The sequence below is a fragment of the Oncorhynchus masou genome, chromosome 11 (genome assembly GCF_036934945.1).
Source record: "Oncorhynchus masou masou isolate Uvic2021 chromosome 11, UVic_Omas_1.1, whole genome shotgun sequence".
NCBI classification, from domain to species: Eukaryota; Metazoa; Chordata; class Actinopteri; order Salmoniformes; family Salmonidae; genus Oncorhynchus; species Oncorhynchus masou.
The window spans coordinates 14,523,029-14,543,501 of record NC_088222.1 but is presented as its reverse complement, the minus strand read 5'-3'; the positions used below and the strand labels follow the sequence as shown (position 1 = coordinate 14,543,501).

Here is a 20,473-nt window from a genome sequence, read left to right as displayed (position 1 = left end):
TGGCTAGCTGCTGCCCACTGACTGCTACCCACTGGCTGGCTGGCTGGCTGCTACCCACTGACTGGCTGGCTGGCTGCTACCCACTGACTGGCTGGCTGGCTGCTACCCACTGGCTGGATGGCTGCTACCCACTGACTGGCTGCTACCCACTGGCTGGCTGGCTGGCTGGCTGGCTGCTACCCACTGACTAGCTGGCTGGCTGCTACCCACTGACTGCTACCCACTGGCTGGCTGGCTGGCTGCTACCCACTGACTGGCTGGCTGGCTGCTACCCACTGGCTGGCTGCTACCCACTGACTGGCTGGCTGGCTGCTACCCACTGGCTGGCTGCTACCCACTGACTGGCTGACTGGCTGCTACCCACTGACTAGCTGGCTAGCTGCTGCCCACTGACTGCTACCCACTGGCTGGCTGGCTGGCTGGCTGCTACCCACTGACTGGCTGGCTGGCTGCTACCCACTGACTGGCTGCTACCCACTGGCTGGCTGGCTGGCTGGCTGGCTGGCTGGCTGCTACCCACTGACTAGCTGGCTGGCTGCTACCCACTGACTGCTACCCACTGGCTGGCTGGCTGGCTGCTACCCACTGACTGCCTGGCTGGCTGCTACCCACTGGCTGGCTGGCTGGCTGCTACCCACTGGCTGGCTGGCTGGCTGCTACCCACTGGCTGGCTGGCTGGCTGGCTGGCTGCAACCCACTGACTGGCTGGCTGGCTGGCTGCTACCCACTGGCTGGCTGGCTGGCTGCTACCCACTGGCTGGCTGGCTGCTACCCACTGGCTGGCTGGCTGGCTGGCTGGCTGCTACCCACTGGCTGGCTGGCTGGCTGGCTGGCTGCTACCCACTGGCTGGCTGGCTGGCTGCAACCCACTGACTGGCTGGCTGGCTGGCTGCTACCCTCTGACTGGCTGGCTGGCCGCTACCCACTGGTTGGCTGGCTGGCCGCTACCCACTGGTTGGCTGGCTGGCCGCTACCCACTGGCTGGCCGCTACCCACTGGCTGGCTGGCTGGCCGCTACCCACTGGCTGGCCGCTACCCACTGGCTGGCTGGCTGGCCGCTACCCACTGGCTGGCCGCTACCCACTGGCTGGCTGGCTGGCCGCTACCCACTGGCTGGCTGGCTGGCCGCTACCCACTGGCTGGCTGGCTGGCCGCTACCCACTGGCTGGCTGGCTGGCCGCTACCCACTGGCTGGCCGCTACCCACTGGCTGGCTGGCTGGCCGCTACCCACTGGCTGGCTGCTACCCACTGGCTGGCTGCTACCACTACCCACTGGCTGGCTGCTACCCGCCGACTGGCTCGCTGGCTGCAACCCACTGACTGGCTGGCTGGCTGGCTGCTACCCACTGACTGGCTGGCTGGCTGCTACCTACTGGCTGCTACCCTCTGACGAGCTGGCTGGCTGCTACCTACTGACTACCCGCTGGCCGCTACCCACTGGCTGGCTGGCTGCTACCCACTGGCTGGCTGGCTGGCCGCTACCCACTGGCCGCTACCCACTGGCTGGCTGCTACCACTACCCACTGGCTGGCTGCTACCCGCCGACCGGCTGGCTGGCTGCAACCCGCCGACCGGCTGGCTGGCTGCAACCCGCCGACCGGCTGGCTGGCTGCAACCCGCCGACCGGCTGGCTGGCTGCAACCCGCTGACCGGCTGGCTGGCTGCAACCCGCTGACTACCCGCTGACTACTACCGGCTGGCTGCTACCCACTGGCTGGCTGGCTGCTACCCACTGGCTGGCTGGCTGCTACCCACTGGCTGGCTGGCTGGCTGCTACCCACTGGCTGGCTGGCTGGCTGCTACCCACTGGCTGGCTGGCTGGCTGCAACCCACTGACTGGCTGGCCGCTACCCACTGGTTGGCTGGCTGGCCGCTACCCACTGGTTGGCTGGCTGGCCGCTACCCACTGGTTGGCTGGCTGGCCGCTACCCACTGGGTGGCTGGCTGGCCGCTACCCACTGGTTGGCTGGCTGGCCGCTAACAACCAACTGGCTGGCTGGCTGCTACCCACTGGTTGGCTGGCTGGCCGCTACCCACTGGCTGGCCGCTACCCACTGGCTGGCTGGCTGGCCGCTACCCACTGGCTGGCCGCTACCCACTGGCTGGCTGGCTGGCCGCTACCCACTGGCTGGCTGGCTGGCCGCTACCCACTGGCTGGCCGCTACCCACTGGCTGGCTGGCTGGCCGCTACCCACTGGCTGGCCGCTACCCACTGGCTGGCTGGCTGGCCGCTACCCACTGGCTGGCTGCTACCCATTGGCTGGCTGCTACCACTACCCACTGGCTGGCTGCTACCCGCCGACTGGCTCGCTGGCTGCAACCCACTGACTGGCTGGCTGGCTGGCTGCTACCCACTGACTGGCTGGCTGGCTGCTACCTACTGGCTGCTACCCTCTGACTACCCGCTGGCCGCTACCCACTGGCTGGCTGGCTGGCCGCTACCCACTGGCTGGCTGGCTGGCCGCTACCCACTGGCCGCTACCCACTGGCTGGCTGCTACCACTACCCACTGGCTGGCTGCTACCCGCCGACCGGCTGGCTGGCTGCAACCCGCCGACCGGCTGGCTGGCTGCTACCCGCCGACCGGCTGGCTGGCTGCTACCCGCCGACCGGCTGGCTGGCTGCAACCCGCCGACCGGCTGGCTGGCTGCAACCCGCCGACCGGCTGGCTGGCTGCAAGCCGCTGACTAGCTGGCTGGCTGCTACCCGCTGACTACCCGCTGACTACTACCCGCCGACTGCTACCCTCTGACTGGCTGGCTGGACGCTACCCACTGGCTGGCTGGCTGGCCGCTACCCACTGGCTGGCTGGCTGGCCGCTACCCACTGGCTGGCCGGCTGGCCGCTACCCACTGGCTGGCCGCTACCCACTGGCTGGCCGCTACCCACTGGCTGGCTGGCTGGCCGCTACCCACTGGCTGGCTGGCTGGCCGCTACCCACTGGCTGGCTGGCTGGCCGCTACCCACTGGCTGGCTGGCTGGCCGGCCGCTACCCACTGGCTGGCTGGCTGGCCGGCCGCTACCCACTGGTTGGCTGCTACCCGCCGACCGGCTGGCTGGCTGGCTGCTACCCGCCGACCGGCTGGCTGGCTGCTACACGCCGACCGGCTGGCTGGCTGGCTGCTACACGCCGACCGGCTGGCTGGCTGGCTGCTACACGCCGACCGGCTGGCTGGCTGGCTGCTACACGCCGACCGGCTGGCTGGCTGGCTGCTACACGCCAACCTGGTAGATAGACAATACCTGAAAGACCCTATCGCAGTTTATCTTTACACAATTCCTCACATCCTGTTTACTCAACTCCTTGTCAACTGTATTGGAGAAGGTCTCCCCCTCGGACCTTCTTTTGGGGAAAGAGGTGAGCATGGAGAGATGATGTGAGGAATTTAGCAAATATTAAATAGAGAAAGCCACAGACTGACAGATCACACACAGCATGATGTCATCATCCCACTGACGGGAAACAGGCTGTGAGGAATCCCTCTGCTTTGAACTCCCAGATCATCTCTCCTAAAGCCACGAACAGACCGAAAACATCTCAGCCAGACGAACCAAAAACATCTCAGCCAGACGAACCAAAAACAATACAATCCCTAGCAGACAGACACGACTACTGTCAGGGAGATAGACAGAGAGCCAAACAGAAACATTACCAGTGCTGCATGACCTGGTGACCTGCAAACATCTCCCATATCAGACTCAAACAACACAGTCCTGTCTCCCTAACTCCCAGAGACACCCCCCCCCCCCCCCCCCGATTTATGGAACTAAAAAGAGGCAGGAATATTAGGTGGATATATTGAAGCAACATCTCAGGACATCAGTCAGGAAGTTAAAGCTTGGTCGCAAATGGGTCTTCAAATGGACAATGACCCCAAGAATACTTCCAAAGTTGTGGCAAAATGGCTTAAGGACAACAAGGTCAAGTTATTGGAGTGGCCATCACAAAGCCCTGACCTCAATCCTATAGAAAATTTGTGGGCAGAACTGAAAAAGCGTGTGTAAGCAGGGAGGCCTTACAAACCTGACTCCGTTACACCAGCTCTGTCAGGAGGAATGGGCCAAATTCACCCAACTTACTGTGGGAAGCTTGTGGAAGGCTACCTGAAACGTTTGACCCAAGTTAAACAATTTCTAGGCAATTCTACCAACTACTAATTGAGTGTATGTATGTAAACTTCTGACCCACTGGGAATGTGATGAAAGAAATAGAAGCTGAAATAAATCTCTCTCTACTATTATTCTGACATTTCACATTCTTAAAATAAATCCTAACTCCTGTTTTAGGTCCTTACTGACCTAAGACAGGACATTTTTACTTGGATTAAATGTCAGGAATTGTGAAAAACTAAGTAAAAATGTATTTGGCTTAGGTGTACGTAAACTTTCGACTTCAACTGTATATGGGGATATTCTGACATTGCTGGAGTGTGTATAGCCAGGGTTATGTTCAGTTACCACGGAATGGGAGAAAACTTTTTGAAACGGCAGGAAGTCCCATCTATACTTGTCCAACAATACGACCCATTGCTTTTTAAAATCGTTTTGCCCACTGACCTAGAAAACTTGAGTACCCCAACAACTTCAACAATGTGTTTCCATCATGAACGAAAATAGGTGAAGGAATTACCTCCGAGTTCCTTCACGTTTAGAATGGCATTCTGGAATGGAACAGCTTTGATGCTGAAACCTAGAAAACAGAATGACATGTGAAGCTTCACACAGAGATATGGCAGACCGTGCTTAACAAGAGGCAAGAGAAAGGTGTTCAGCACGTCTTCAACACATTTAGGCCTGAAGCACATGTATGTGTTGTGAAAGGCTTATAATTCTGTTCTTTCAGCAGGTAGGGAAGATGTCTGAATGCTCACCACATAACTACTGAAGCTTAAATGTGATATAAAAGTGATATAGGCCTAACTGTGTAAAGAGCATTTGGACTTGAAAGGTGATTTCTTCTGGTGAAGCGAGTCTCACCCGTAGTTGGCCCGATGTTGTCTGTGGCTTCACTGCAGAGTCTGGAGAGTAGACTGGTCTTCCCCGAGCCTGTGAGTCCAATACACACCAGGTCATACTCTGGTCTGGGAGACGGTGGTCCTTTACAGCACAGTGTCCTGAAACACTGGAGGTAGAAGGGAGAGACGGATGAAGAGAAGAGGGACACAGAGGGAAAGAGAGATAAAAGGATATGTAAGATGGGGTGGAGAGAAGGGCTGCAGAGTTAGAGTAATAACAGGTCTGATGGCCAGAGCTGGAGTATCTGTGGAATCTGTGTTTTGGTGTTTGGATTCTACACCCACTGATCTACTCTGTGACACTACTGACGTCTGTTCTGCCACCGAGTACGCCACTCGCCACTCTGGAGACGTCGGGCAGGGTCACATCTGTTAACTCCATCTGTTTCCAGCCAAAGATCATGTAGGATCTGGAGAGGAGGGGGGGGGAGTCCTCTCTCCTCTTCAATTTCATTTCAATCCTATGACACACACAATCCTGTGACACACACAATCCTATGACACACACAATCCTGTGTGACACACACCATACGTCTTTGAACTTATATAGCCAGTCTGCTAAGAGAGGATGCATTGAGGTACCATAGTATTAGTACAGGATGTTGTGAGTGAACGTGAACCTCCAGATGTGTTATGCAACATGGTCCAAGTCATTGAGGGACTGTTGCTCCGTCAACATGGAAGATCAAAGAAACCTCAATAGGGGCCTCCTATTGAAATAGAAACCAGGGAAGCTGGTCATGGTCTCACACCCGGTCTCACACACAGTAAGGGCCCCATGGTGGTTATGTCATGTTTCTACACAACAAGCAATGTGCACCAGGTCTCTGGTCCTTTTAGTAGAAACAGATCCCAGGTTCCTCACCTTTATCTGGGTGCTGATAAAGGAAATGACATGGGTCTGGTCAGCTAAGCAGTCTCCTGCTCATAGAAGAAACATCACATGTAAAACTGTAAGCTCAGCTCGAACCAGTAGCATGCGCTGCTCTATATAAACAATAGCCCACTGATCTCCCCTTGCGGAAGGAGATAAGACAAGACAAGCCTTTCATGTTGCACAGGTGTTGCACAGGTGTTGCACTAGATAAACATGTTCCTCATTGGTACCAATTACAGACGTGTGTGTAGCCTAGCAGAGTCTGAAATAGCAGCTTAAACAAATTGATCTTAACATTACAAACCCAGGAACAGACAAAAAAAGTAGGTCAGGTTGAGATTTAGAAAGTTGACATCGGTATACCATTCTCAGACTATGAGTGATAACAGCACAGACTCGGGGACAGTGTCCTCCACCCATTGACTACTACACCATTACATGGGAAGAGACTGCCCTCTGGTGGTGACTTTAATTATTTAGAATACTAAATATTAGGAAGCTGTTCCTAATATTTAGTATACTCAGTGTATAGTGCTTTTTCTCACATCACTATTATGAGATGGGTGATGGCAGGACCAGTCTGGCACCTAATCTCCTAAATATTACATGTTTATAAAGTAGTTCTAAATAAGATGGCAGGCTGCTCATCTCTCATGACGTAGGACTAAATCACGTTGTTACAAAGCAGACACAGGATAGTTGACAATACTACCGTTTTCAGAACAAATAAAACAAAAAGTTAAAAACTAGACAAATTCTGATCGTCAACTACACAGAAATAGTTCAAATTTCCATCTTGTGAATTTGGTCATTATTTCAACTTCACCACCAGGTGGCATGTGCCAGCAAGTTCCATCACTACTGCTCACATCAAATTTTCCCTTTCCCTGATTGAAAATGTCAATAGCCTACAAGATTAGATGACCAAGCTCCACTAGCCCTATACCAGACTGGCAAGTTTCCAAACAAATATACAACTTGACGATGTTTGTATTTAGGAACTCATGGAGAGAATTAGAGTCGGGGGTAAGGAGCATGACCAACAGCTTGAACCAGTCGATCAACAGCCATGACTCCTATCTGAGTGAGTCCTTGCAGACTCCTACTGCAGCCTTGCTATAAGAGATGGTTAGGAGCAACAAGACACACGCACATGTAAAATGTTGGTCCCATGTTTCAGGAGCTGAAATACAAGATCCCAGAAATGTATATATGCACAAAAAGCTTATTTCTCTCAAATTTTGTGCACATACAAGACCAGTCAAAAGTTGACACACCTACTCTTTCAAAGGTTTTTCTTTATGTTTACAATTTTCTACATTGTAGAATAGTGAAGACGTCAAAACCATGAAATAACACATATGAAATCATGTAGTAACCAAATAAGAACTCAATCAAAATATATTTTAGACTCCTCAAAGTAGCTACCCTTTGCCTTGATGACAGCTTTGCACACTCTTGGCATTCTCTCAAACAGCTTCATGAGGAATGATTTTCCAACAGTCTTGAAGGAGTTCCCACATATGCTGAGGACTTGTTGGCTGCTTTTCCTTCACTCGCAGGTCCAATTCATCCCAAGCCATCTATATTGGGTTGAGGTCGGGCGAATGTGGAGGCCAGGTCATCTGATGCAGCACTCCATCACTCTCCTTCTTGTTCAAATAGCCCTTACACAGCCTGGAGGTGTGATGGGTCATTGTCCTGTTGAAAAAGAAATGATAGTACCACTAAGCGCAAGCCAGATGGGATGGCGTATTGCTGCAGAATTCTAAATAAATCACAGACAGTGTCACCAGCAAAGCACCCCCACACCATCACACCTCCATGCTTCACGGTGGGAACCACACATGCAAAGCGGTCATCAAGGTAAGGGGTGGCTACTTTGAAGAATATCAAATCTAAAAAATATTTTGATTTGTTTAACACTTTTCTGGTGTTATTTCATAGTTTTGATGTCTTCACTATTATTTTACCATGTAGAACCCTGGAATGAGAAAAACCCTGGAATGAGTAGGTGTGTCCAAACTTTTGACTGGTACTGTATTTGTTTACATCCCTGTTAGTGAGCATTTCTCATTTTTATTTCACCTTTATTTAACCAGGTAGGTAGTTGAGAACAAGTTCTCATTTACAACTGCGACCTGGCCAAGATAAAAATAAAAATAAAAAAAGCAGTTCGACACATACAACATCCTTTGCCAAGATAATCTATCCACCTGACAGGTGTGGCAAATCAAGAAGCTGATTAACACTTCTTATGGCTGGGGTCGCTATTTTCACATTTGGATGAAAAGCGTGCCCAGAGTAAACTGCCTGCTACTCAGGCCCAGAAGCTAATATATGCATGTTATTAGTAGATTTGGATAAAAAAAACACTCTGAAGTTTCTAAAACTGTTTGAATTATGTCTGTGAGTATAACAGAACTCATATGGCTGATGAACACCTGAGAAAATTCCAACCAGGAAGTGGGAATTCTGAGGTTTGTAGTTTTTCAAGTGATTGCCTATCCAATATACAGTGTCAAATTTGGTCCGAATGCATTTCCTAATCCACAAGATGTCAACAGTCTTCAGAACGTTGTTTCAGGCTTCTACTGTGAAGGGGGAGCGAATAAGAGTGGTTTGCCTCAGGGGTCTGGCTGAAAGCCATTAGTTTAGTCACGCGCATGGCCGTGAGCACGAGCTCTGTTCCTTTTCATTTCTAAAGACAAAGAAATTGTTTGGTTGAAACATTATTGAAGATTTATGATAAAAACATCCTAAAGATTGATTCTATACATGGTTTGACATGTTTCTATGAACTGTAATATAACTTTTTTGACTTTTCATCTGGACTTAGTTCTCGCGCATTGTGCATTTGGATTACTGGACTAAATGCGAACCAAAAGGAGGTATTTGGACATAAATGATGACTTTATCGAACAAAATTAACATTTATTGTGGAACTGTGATTCCTGGGAGTGCATCCCGATGAAGATCAAAGGTAAATGAATATTTATTATGCTATTTCTGACTTTTGTTGACTCAACAACATGGCAGGTATCGGTTTTGTGGCTGAGCGCTGTACTCAAATTATCGCATGGTGTGCTTTTGCCATAAAGCTTTTTGAAATCTGACACAGTGGTTGCATTAACTTCTTCGATATAGGGGGCGCTCTTTTAATTTTTGGATAAAAAAACGTTTGTTTTAAACAAGATATTTTCTCACGAAAAGATGCTCGACTATGCATATAATTGACAGCTTTGGAAAGAAAACATTCTGACGTTTCCAAAACTGCAAAGATATTATCTGTGAGTGCCACAGAACTGATGCTACAGGCGAAACCAAGATGAAATTTCAAACAGGAAATGGCCCAGATTTTGAGGGCGCTGTGTTCCAATGTCTCCTTATATGGCTGTGAATGCGCCAGGAATGGGCCTACACTTTATGTCATTTCCCCAAGGTGTCTGCAGCATTGTGATGTATTTGTAGGCATATCATTGGAAGATTGACCATAAGAGACTACATTTACCAGGTGCCCGCTTGGTGTCCTCCGTCGAAATTATTGCGTAATCTCCAGCTGCGTGCATTTTACCATTTGCTTCAGAGGAGAAAGTCAACTGCCACGAATGATATATCATCGAATAGATATGTGAAAAACACCTTGAGGATTGATTCTAAACAACGTTTGCCATGTTTCTGTCGATATTATGGAGTTAATTTAGAAAAAAGTTCGGCGTTGTAATGACTGAATTTTCAGGGGGGGTTTTCTTAGCCAAACGTTATGAACAAAACGGCGCGATTTCTCCTACACAAATAATCTTTTTGGAAAAACTGAACATTTGCTATCTAACTGAGAGTCTCCTCATTGAAAACATCCAAAGTTCTTCAAAGGTAAATTATTTTATTTGAATACTTTTCTTGTTTTTGTGAAAATGTTGCCTGTTGAATTGCTAGGCTTAATGCTATGCTAGCTATCAATACTCTTACACAAATGCTTGTGTAGCTATGGTTGAAAAGCATATTTTGAAAATCTGAGATGACAGTGTTGTTAACAAAAGGCTAAGCTTGTGAGTGAATATATTTCTTTCATTTCATTTGCAATTTTCATGAATAGTTAATGTTGCGTTATGCTAATGAGCTTGAGGCTATGATTACGCTCCCGGATACGGGATTGCTCTACGCAAGAAGTTAAGGAGAAGTATATCTTTAATTCTATGCATAACACTTATATCTTTCATCAACGTTTATGATGAGTATTCCTGTAAATTGATGTGGCTCTCTGCAAAATCCCAGGAAGTTTTGGAGGCAAAGCATTACTGTCATAACGCGCCAATGTAAACTGAGATTTTTGGATGTAAATATGGAACTTTATCGAACAAAACATACATGTATTGTGTAACATGAAGTCCTATGAGTGCCATCTGATGAAGATCAAAGGTTAGTGATTAATTTTCTCTCTATTTCTGCTTTTTGTGACTCCTCTCTTTGGCTAGAAAATGGCTGTTTTTTGTGACTAGGCGCTGACCAAACATAATCGCATGGTATGCTTTCGTCATAAAGCATTTTTGAAATCGGACACTGTGGTGGGATTAACAACAAGTTTCTTTAAAATGGTGTATAATACTTGTATGTTTGAGGAATTTTAATTATGAGATTTCTGTTGTTTGAATTTGGCGCCCTGCACTTTCACTGGCTGTTGTCAAATCGATCCGTTAACAGGATTTCAGCCATAAGAAATTAAACAGCATGATCATTACAAAGGTGCACCTTGTGCTGGGGACAATAAAAGGACCCTCTATAATGTGCAGTTTTGTCACAACACAATGCAAGTGTGCAATTGGCATGCTGACTGCAGGAATGTTCATTTCTCTACCATAAGCCAATGTCATTTTAGAGAACTTAGCAGTATGTCCAACCAGCAGACCACGTGTATGGTGTTGCCTGGGTGAGCGGTTTGCTGATGTCAACGTTGTGAATAGAGAGCCCCATGGTGGCGGTGGGGTTATAGTATTAGCAGGCAATGAACACAATTGCATTTTATCAATGACAATTTGAATAGAAAATAATACCATGAAGATATCCCGAGGCCCATTGTGAGCCCCATTTTTTAAAGGTATCTGTGACCAACAAATGCATATATGTATTCCCAGTCATGTGAAATCCATAGATTAGGGCCTAATGAATTTATTTCAATTGCCCGATTTCCTCATATGAACTGTAACTCAGTCAAATTTAATTGTTGCTTATTGCGTTTATATTTTTTGTTCAGTATACATTTAACTAACAGATGGTAAGAGTCTCTGGATTAACTTTTGCCTCGATTTGGCAGTCTCGTCCAGACCATCATGGCATTGGTAGTTCTTTAGCCACAATAGCAGTTAATTAGCATTTCATTTTGGGGGTGGTAAATATATTGATAAAAGTCCCCCTGTCCTAGAGATTTACACGATTATCAAAAGCCTACACAAAACACAGCCCTTATTGTAAGTGTTTCTAAAATCCCCTATGGGAAAAATAAAAATGTCCTGTTTGATAGCTAGGTTTTATGGGTAATATGACTCATTCTGTGGTAGTCTATTCAAGTCAGGGCTGAGAGACATTTTGAGCATACCAATGAGTTTACCAGTCAAATTACCAGGGTGGGGTTCAGAAACCCTTCACAGCTAGCACATTTGGTTCGTTGGAAGTTGTGGGAATGTATGTTTTTGGTTCTGGGAACGAAGCCATACGTTTCCTTACAGTTAAAACATTTTTTTTTTATGTAACCTGTTTTGGGAATGTACTTTTTTTTCTATGGTCCTCTGATAGTTTTCCTGGAAGGTTTTAATAAAGTTCTGACAACAGAAATTATAGGTTACTTGAGAGTAATTAAATAACGACTTAATAAACACTGCTAACTTAGTTTGGGTTAACTGTTTTGAACTCCAAGCACAGATAGGACACATGGAAATTAATTTGCTTAGGCATTAATTATGCAAACACATTTTTTTATTTTTTATTGTGGCATGGCATCAGTGAGATTCAAACCTATAATCTTCTGCTCTTCAATGTAATTAGTCCACTGTGCCACCAGGAAGCTAGCATGCTATGTTTTTTTAACACATACAAAGCTGTTCATTTTAGTCTATTCAAACAGACCCCATGTCAAAGGAATCAAGCACTCATTAAGATCAGTTAACAAGATATACAATAGTTTTGTTGATGCTGAGAATTAAATGTATACGTTTTAAAATAACATTCTTAGAAAGTTCATTGAATATTACCAATGTTTTGTGGTTTTTGTGGAAAGTTTTAATGTTCTGAGAACAGGACTTTAAATTGAACCATGAAGAAAACAGTAGAAAGCATTATGCTGAAGTACAAAAATTCCAACAGAAGAACGTTGTTTCTTAATGTTCTGGGAACAATTTAAAAACATTACTTTAAATAGAACCATGAGGAAACTTTATGGGAAGGTTGTATGCTATATAACAATAGGACAACAATGATCTCACCAAACTCGAAGAAAACATATGGTTCTCAGAACGTTGTGTGTTAGCTGGGTTCTATGGATTATATCTATGTGAGGTCATAACAAGCTCTTCGATATTTGGTGCATGTGCTGCCCAAATTCAGTCAGTGTTTAGACTGGAGTAAATATATCATTTTGGAAACATTTCAATTTGTCAGGGGGTGCTGCAGCACCTTCAACAACCCTACCTCCCACGGCTATGTCTCTGTCCTATTCTTAGCTGACTGCTTGCTGTGAGAGCCATATCATGAGAGAGCCATATCTAGCCTATTCTTAGTTGGCTCTGAAAATCCCCCAGAAAGAAGGAAATGGAGGAGTGTGAGATTACTTCCATGTCATCGGAGCGGATGACACCAGGCAATGTTATGGAAGCATTTTTACCTCCTCGCTGACAGAAAACCGCTGCCTTGAGGACAGACAGCGACCATACTGCAGGTAGGGACTGAGCTCTCCGAAACTTCACAATCAACATCAAAACAGACCTAGCTCATAAAATCTGTTTCGGCCTAACATTGGGTTTTAAAGTTAGTTTTATTTTTATTTTTTTTGTCCTATGCAATCAAGTTTCTCTTAAACTTAGTTCATAAAAACAATGACATTGCAGTTCTAAAGTGAAATGCTACCCATCCCATGTCCCCATTTGCAGCTAGTGGACATTGTTCTTTAGTTATTAAATACTGACACCTTGCTGGTTAGGTTGATCCTAAGACTGCTGAACAATTAATCAAATTACAATTAATCCAATCATCTATGCATAGTCACTTTACCCCTACCTACATGTATAAATTACCTCAACTAATCTGTACCCCTGCACATTGACTCGGTACCGGTATCACCTGTATAGCCTTGTTATTGTTCTTTTATTGTGTTACTTTTTTATTTAATAAATATTTTCTTAATTCTATTTCTTGAACTGCATTGTTGGTTAAGGGCTCGTAAGCATTTCACTATTGGTCCTCACCTGTTGTATTTGGAGCATGTGACAAATAACATTTGATTTGATTTTAATAGAGCAAAGCCAGACTTAGGCTCACTCTTGTAGTGGCTGTGGGTCATTTTCTACACCCTCCCACACACCCTCTGAATGTGGAAGATACTGTACCTTTGTCCGATATATTACCCAATAAACTTCCTTATCATGTAAAGATGTGCTCGCTTTGTGTTGATAGAAAAGATAGCAGGTGAAGAAGGTTTCAGTTTGCCTCATTAAAAGCACAGTACATTTTTACCACTGAACAAACACCACACATTGCAGGTCGGGGAAGAGCATCACTGAATCAGAACTAGTCTGGAGCCATACTGTCTGTGCTGTAGCAGACAACTATTCATTATACATCATGGAGTTTGTTGTTTGGTTTGTCGATGAACCATAGACCACAATGAGTGAACAAAGAGGTGTTGGTGAGATACTGAAGCAGAAACAGACTGGACCACTAATGCAAAGCTAAAGGGGTAGAATCACAACAGGAAGTTGCCCACTGTGACCGAGGTACCCCCTATTCTGGTCACCATGGTGGGCAGTGCCAAGCCAAGGCCAAAGAACCCAGCCTGCTGGACAGGACAGGGGGAACAACAGGAAACAGGCATGGGACTGTGAATTGGAAGTTGAAAAGAAAGAGTGGGACAAACAACTAAACTGAGGAAGCGCACAATTGGGCTTGAAAACAATAAAAAGACTACACAAATCCACCACACATGGAAAACCATACCAGAGATGGATAAAGCACTTCAACCTATACTGGGTCTAGATCCCTCTGGTCTTCTGTCAATGGACACATCATCAATATTGATCTATAGCCTTTAGAATCTTTACAAGAAAGAAGCCTTTCTTTCTCACCTGCCTGAAAGAGATGATATCTCAGCGATACCCTACCCCAAGACAATCAGGAAGTCTGTACATTACTATGCCATCTTACCCAAGAGACATGGAGAAGTGTACATGAGGACATTAGCCCACATTACTCCTCTCAGTCATCTCTCTCTCGCTGTCTACACAGTGGTAAAGTAGAGTGCTAATGCAACAGAGAGCAGGATGGATTTGTTTCATATTTCAGGAGGTTAGGACAAGTGTCAGACTCTGCTAAGAGCTAAGCTGTGAGGTGGTCCCCTGCTGTCCACAGCTCAGAGGCCGACTGTTTGGTTTGGCAGAGAAAGCTAGTGTGCGACCCAAATGGAACTCTAGGTGGCCCGGGTCAAAAATAGTGCACAATATATAGGGAATAGGATGCCATTTGGGATGCAACCCTACAGTCCCTTTTTCTCCCTGGCCCTGCATTCAGACTGTCTAAGCTAAGGCTGAAGGCTCAGTGCCTGCTAATCTATGATCGTAATACAAATTCCAACCAAAACACACAGAATACTGTTCATGAGAGGGTAAATCTTGAGCTAAATCTGAAGCTCATCAGATGAGTAAATCAGAAGCTGTTCACGACATGGGTTCGATTAACCTTCGATTAAGTCTCAAATATCCTTATGAATGTAATGACCAGTCAGTATGGGATTCAGGCTACCTCCTCCACTCAAGTCTCTCCCACAGCCACACAAGTCCGGTAAACATGGCTACCTCCACCCTGGTTAGTGGCACAGATCACTGAGAAACACAAAGCGGACATCAATCAATCTTTGCTTCCCCTAACTCAAAAACGGACCATTCAGATTGGCTCATTCCAACCCATTCACAAATTCCCACATCTTTTTTCTCCAATTGCCTCCTGTTTGGGCGGTTCGTCGCCTAATGGTTAAGGGCGTTGGGCCAGTAACCGAATGGTCATTGGTTTGAACCCAGAGCCAACTTGGGGAAAAATCTGCCTTTGTGCCCTCGAGAAAGGCACTTAACCCTAATCGCTCCTGTATGTAGCTCTGGATAAGAGTATCTGCTAAATGGCTAAAATGTTAATGTAAAAATGTTAAGGCCCTTGTTTCCCAGAAGGCCTTAGGGGTGGTTGCCATGGCGGTATAAAGGCACGGTCATTCTCAGCTGAACAACTGAACTGTGGGTTATTCCCCTAGGCGAGGTGAAATGACCGACTGGCAGGGCTGCCATATCCTGCTTTATCAAAGTGAGGAAGTGCATTGAGCCGGGTGGAGCCCAGTAGCCTATATTCAAAATTCTCCCCCAGTCCAAACGTCACCACTCTACTGAACCACCAACTGTAGGTTGCTAGATGGATCATACCACTGAGCCTAGGCCCTAACAGGGGTTGGGATTTGAGACCACAGGCTTACATATTTTCCACCATTTCAAGCTCCAACTGACAGTTTTAAGCCTTTCCCTGCTGAATCGCGATGTTGTTGTTACATCGTAGACCTAGTGGCCTACTGTAGCCTATGTGTCCGGTCTCTGAGTAGCCCACCATCTCTGTTTGTTCCAGTTCATTGAGCACAGATCTCTGAGGCTGTTGAATTAAGATAATGTCTGACCTCTATAGCAAAGTGCTGGTGATCCCATTTCCCCTCAGGAGGAGAACAGGTAGAACAACGCTATTTTAAAACACCATTAGTACGCCAACTAAAGACCAAAGAGCTCTAATGACAGACATTAACACACACAGCCACGAGCCTTGGCGACTCAACCAAATCTGGGCCCCATTTATCACAAAGCCTAGCCTAGCTAACCAGAGCCACATCCAAAACCAATCAAACATATCTGTTGAAAAGTGTAGCCTAAACTAAGCAGCCAGTGTACTGTAATAACAGTATAATAACAGATATATTTCCATCTGATGGCTTGCTGATAGGTCAACATCTCTCATAGGTCAACTGGCCAAGGAACATCTGATAACTACTGAGTCCAGTCTAAGCACAACATCGAAGATATTTCCACACTATGACGTTGGTTGGATTTCATGTCACAATGCAACCTCATAAACATACAGACCAGCCCTGCAAACTACCACACTCATATTGCTCTAGCTCCTCCAACACAAATCTAAGATTAAATCACTAGCAGTAGAATGAAGCATCATCTCCTGACTCCTAAGACCAAATCACCAGCAGTAGAATGAAGCATTGTCTCCTGGATCCTGCACTTCGTGACGGGCTGCCCCCAGGTGGTAAGGGTAGGTAACAACACATCCGCCACGATGATCCTCAACACAGGGGCCCCTCAGGGGTGCGTGCTCAGTCCCCTCCTGTACTCCCTGTTAAGTCATGACAGCACGGCCAGTCACGACTCCAACACCATCATTAAGTTTGCCGATGACAACAGTGGTAGGCCTGATCACAGACAACGATGAGACAGCCTATAGGGAGGAGGACATAGACCTGGCCGTGTGGTGCCAGGACAACAACCTCTCCCTCAATGTGAGCAAGACAAAGGAGACAATTGTGGACTACAGGAAGAAAAAGAGGACCGAGCACGCCCCCATTCTCAGTGACGTGGCTGCAGTGGAGCAGGTTGAGAGCTTCAAGTTCCTTGGTGTCCACATCACCAACAAACTAACATAGTCCAAGCACACCAAGACAGTCGTGAAGAGGGCACGACAAAACCTATTCCCCCTCCGGAGGCTGAAAAGATTTGGCATGGGTCTTCAGATCCTCAAAAGGTTCTACAGCTGCACCATCGAGAGCATCTTGACTGGTTGCATCACTGCCTGGTATGCAACTGCTCGGCCTCCCACTACAAGGCACTACAGAGGGTAGTGCATACGGCCCAGTATATCACTGGGGCCAAGCTTCCTGCCACCTAGGACCTCTATACCAGGCGGTGTAAGAGGAAGGCCCTAAAAATTGTCAAAGACTCCAGCCACCCTAGTCATAGACTGTTCTCTCTGCTACCGCATGGTAAGCGGTACCGGAGTGCCAAGTCTAGGTCCAAGAGTCCTGTAAACAGCCTCTACCCTCAAGCCATAAGACTCCTGAACAGCTAATCAAATGGCTACTCAGACTATTTGCCGCCACCCCCCCTCCTCTTTAACGCCGCTGCTACTCTCTGTTGTTATCATCTATGCATAGTAACTTTAATAACTATGTACATGTACACTACCGTTCAAAAGTTTGGGGTCCCTTAGAAATGTCCTTGTTTTTTGACAGAAAAGCACATTTTTGGTCCATTAAAATAACATCAAATTGATCAGAAATACAGTGTAGACATTGTTAATGTTGTAAATGACTAGTGTAGCTGGAAACGGCAGATGTTTTCATGGTATATCTACATAGGTGTACAGAGGCCCATTATCAGCAACCATCACTCCTGTGTTCCAATGGCACGTTGTGTTAGCTAATCCAAGTTTATTCTTTTCAAAAGGCTAATTGATCATTAGAAAACCCTTTTGCAATTACGTTAGCACAGCTAAAAAATGTTGTGCTAATTAAAGAAGCAATAGAACTGGCTTTCTTTAGTCTTGTTGAGTATCTGGAGAATGAGCATTTGTGGGTTCGATTACAGGCTCAAAATGTCCGGAAACAAAGAACTTTCTTCTGAAACTCGTCAGTCAAATCAAATCAAATTGTATTTGTCACATGCGCTGAATACAACCAGTGTATAGTTTACTGTGAAATGCTTACTTACAAGCCCTTAAACAACAGTGCAGTTCAAGAAGAAAATATTTACCAAATAGACTAAAATAAAAAGTAATAATAAAAAGTAACAATAGAATAAGAATAACGAGGCTATATACAGAGGGCACCGGTACCTAGTCAGTGTGCAGGGGTACAGGCTAGTTGAGGTAATCTGTACATGTAGGTGGGGGCAAAGTGACTATGCATAGGTAACAAACAACCAGTGAATAGCAGTAGTGTACAAAAGGGAGGGGGGGAATGAAGGCTATTCCCAGTCGAGACATTGCCAAGAAATTGAAGAGCTCGTACAACACTCTGTACTACTCCCTTCACAGAACAGAGCAAACTGGCTCCTACCAAAATAGTTAGAGGAGTGGGAGGCCCCGGTGCACAACTGAGCAAGAGGACAAGTACATTAGAGTGTCTAGTTTGAGAAACAGATGCCTCACAGGTCCTCAACTGACAGCTTAATTGAATAGTACCCGCAAAACACCAGTCTTAACGTCAACAGTGAAGAGGCAACTCCGGGATGCTGGCCGCCTAGGCAGAGTTGCAAAGAAAAAGCCACATCTCAGACTGGCCAATAAAAAGAAAAGATTAAGTTGGGCAAAAGAACACAGACACTGGACAGAGGAACTCTGCCTAGAAGGCCAGCATCACAGAGTCACCTCTTCACTGTTGACGTTGAGACTGGTGTTTTGCGGGTACTATTAATGAAGCTGCCAGTTGAGGACGTGTGAGGTGTCTGGTTGAGCTAGTTTGCGTTGTTCTGTGAAGGGAGTAGTACACAGTGTTGTACGAGATCTTCAGTTTCTTGGCAATTTCTCATATGGAATAGCCTTCATTACTCAGAACAAGAATAGACTGATGAGTTTCAGAAGAAAGTTATTTGTTTCTGGCCATTTTGAGCCTGTAATCGAATCCACAAATGCTGATTCTCCAGATACTCAACAAGTCTAAAGGTGGTCAGTTTTATTGCTTCTTTAATCAGCACAAGTTTTCAGCTGATCTAACATAATTGAAAAAGGGTTTCAGGATCAATTAGCCTTTTAAAATAATAAAACTAGGATTAGAAATCTGTCGTTTCCAGCTACAATGGTCATTTACAACATTAACACTGTATTCCTGATCAATTTGATGTTATTTTAAAGGACAACAAATGTGCTTTTCTTTCAAAAACAAGGACATTTCTAAGGGACCCCAAACTTTTGAACGGTAGTGTACATACAGTGCCTTGCGAAAGTATTCGGCCCCCTTGAACTTTGCGACCTTTTGCCACATTTTAGGCTTCAAACATAAAGATATAAAACTGTATTTTTTTGTGAAGAATCAACAACAAGTGGGACACAATCATGAAGTGGAACGACATTTATTGGATATTTCAAACTTTTTTAACAAATCAAAAACTGAAAAATTGGGCGTGCAAAATTATTCAGCCCTTTACTTTCAGTGCAGCAAACTCTCTCCAGAAGTTCAGTGAGGATCTCTGAATGATCCAATGTTGACCTAAATGACAAATGATGATAAATACAATCCACCTGTGTGTAGTCAAGTCTCCGTATAAATGCACCTGCACAGTGAGAGTCTAAGAGGTTCGTTAAAAGCGCAGAGAGCATCATGAAGAACAAGGAACACACCAGGCAGGTCCGAGATACTGTTGTGAAGATGTTTAAAGCAAGATTTGGATACAAAAAGATTTCCCAAGCTTTAAACATCCCAAGGAGCACTGTGCAAGCGATAATATTGAAATGGAAGGAGTATCAGACCACTGCAAATCCACCAAGACCTGGCCGTCCCTCTAAACTTTCAGCTCATACAAGGAGAAGACTGATCAGAGATGCAGCCAAGAGGCCCATGATCACTCTGGATGAACTGCTGAGATCTACAGCTGAGGTGGGAGACTCTGTCCTTAGGACAACAATCAGTTGTATATTGCACAAATCTGGCCTTTATGGAAGAGTGGCAAGAAGAAAGCCATTTCTTAAAGATATCCATAAAAAGTGTCATTTAAAGTTTGCCACAAGCCACCTGGGAGACACACCAAACATGTGGAAGATGGTGCTCTGGTCAGATGAAACCAAAATTGAACTTTTTGGCAACAATGCAAAACGTTATGTTTGGCGTAAAAGCAACACAGCTCATCACCCTGAACACACCATACCCACTGTCAAACATGGTGGTGGCAGCATCATGGTTTGGGCCTGCTTTTCTTCAGCAGGGACAGGGAAGATGGTTAAAATTGATGGGAAGATGGATGGAGCCAAATACAGGACCATTCTGGAAGAAAACCTGATGGAGTCTGCAAAAGACCTGACACTGGGACGGAGATTTGTCTTCCAACAAGACAATGATCCAAAACATAAAGCAAAATATACAATGGAATGGTTCAAAAATAAACATATCCAGGTGTTAGAATGGCCAGGTCAAAGTCCAGACCTGAATCCAATTGAGAATCTGTGGAAAGAACTGAAAACTGCTGTTCACAAATGCTCTCCATCCAACCTCACTGAGCTCAAGCTGTTTTGCAAGGAGGAATGGGAAAAAAATTCAGTCTCTTGATGTGCAAAACTGATAGAGACATACCCCAA

The 20,473-nt window shown here is 46.0% G+C and overlaps 1 protein-coding gene across 1 annotated transcript in view; it reads right to left on the bottom strand.

Moving 5' to 3' along the window:
* Positions 1 to 20,473, bottom strand: part of LOC135548160 (ADP-ribosylation factor-like protein 15) — a 78,051-nt gene that overhangs the window by 45,576 nt on the left and 12,002 nt on the right. Inside the window, exons 2-3 of the mRNA XM_064977479.1 lie at positions 4,979 to 5,123; positions 4,632 to 4,691 (exon numbers count right to left, since the gene is read on the bottom strand). Coding sequence (XP_064833551.1) covers positions 4,632 to 4,691; positions 4,979 to 5,123 — 205 coding nt within the window. The remainder of the gene's footprint in view (positions 1 to 4,631; positions 4,692 to 4,978; positions 5,124 to 20,473) is intronic.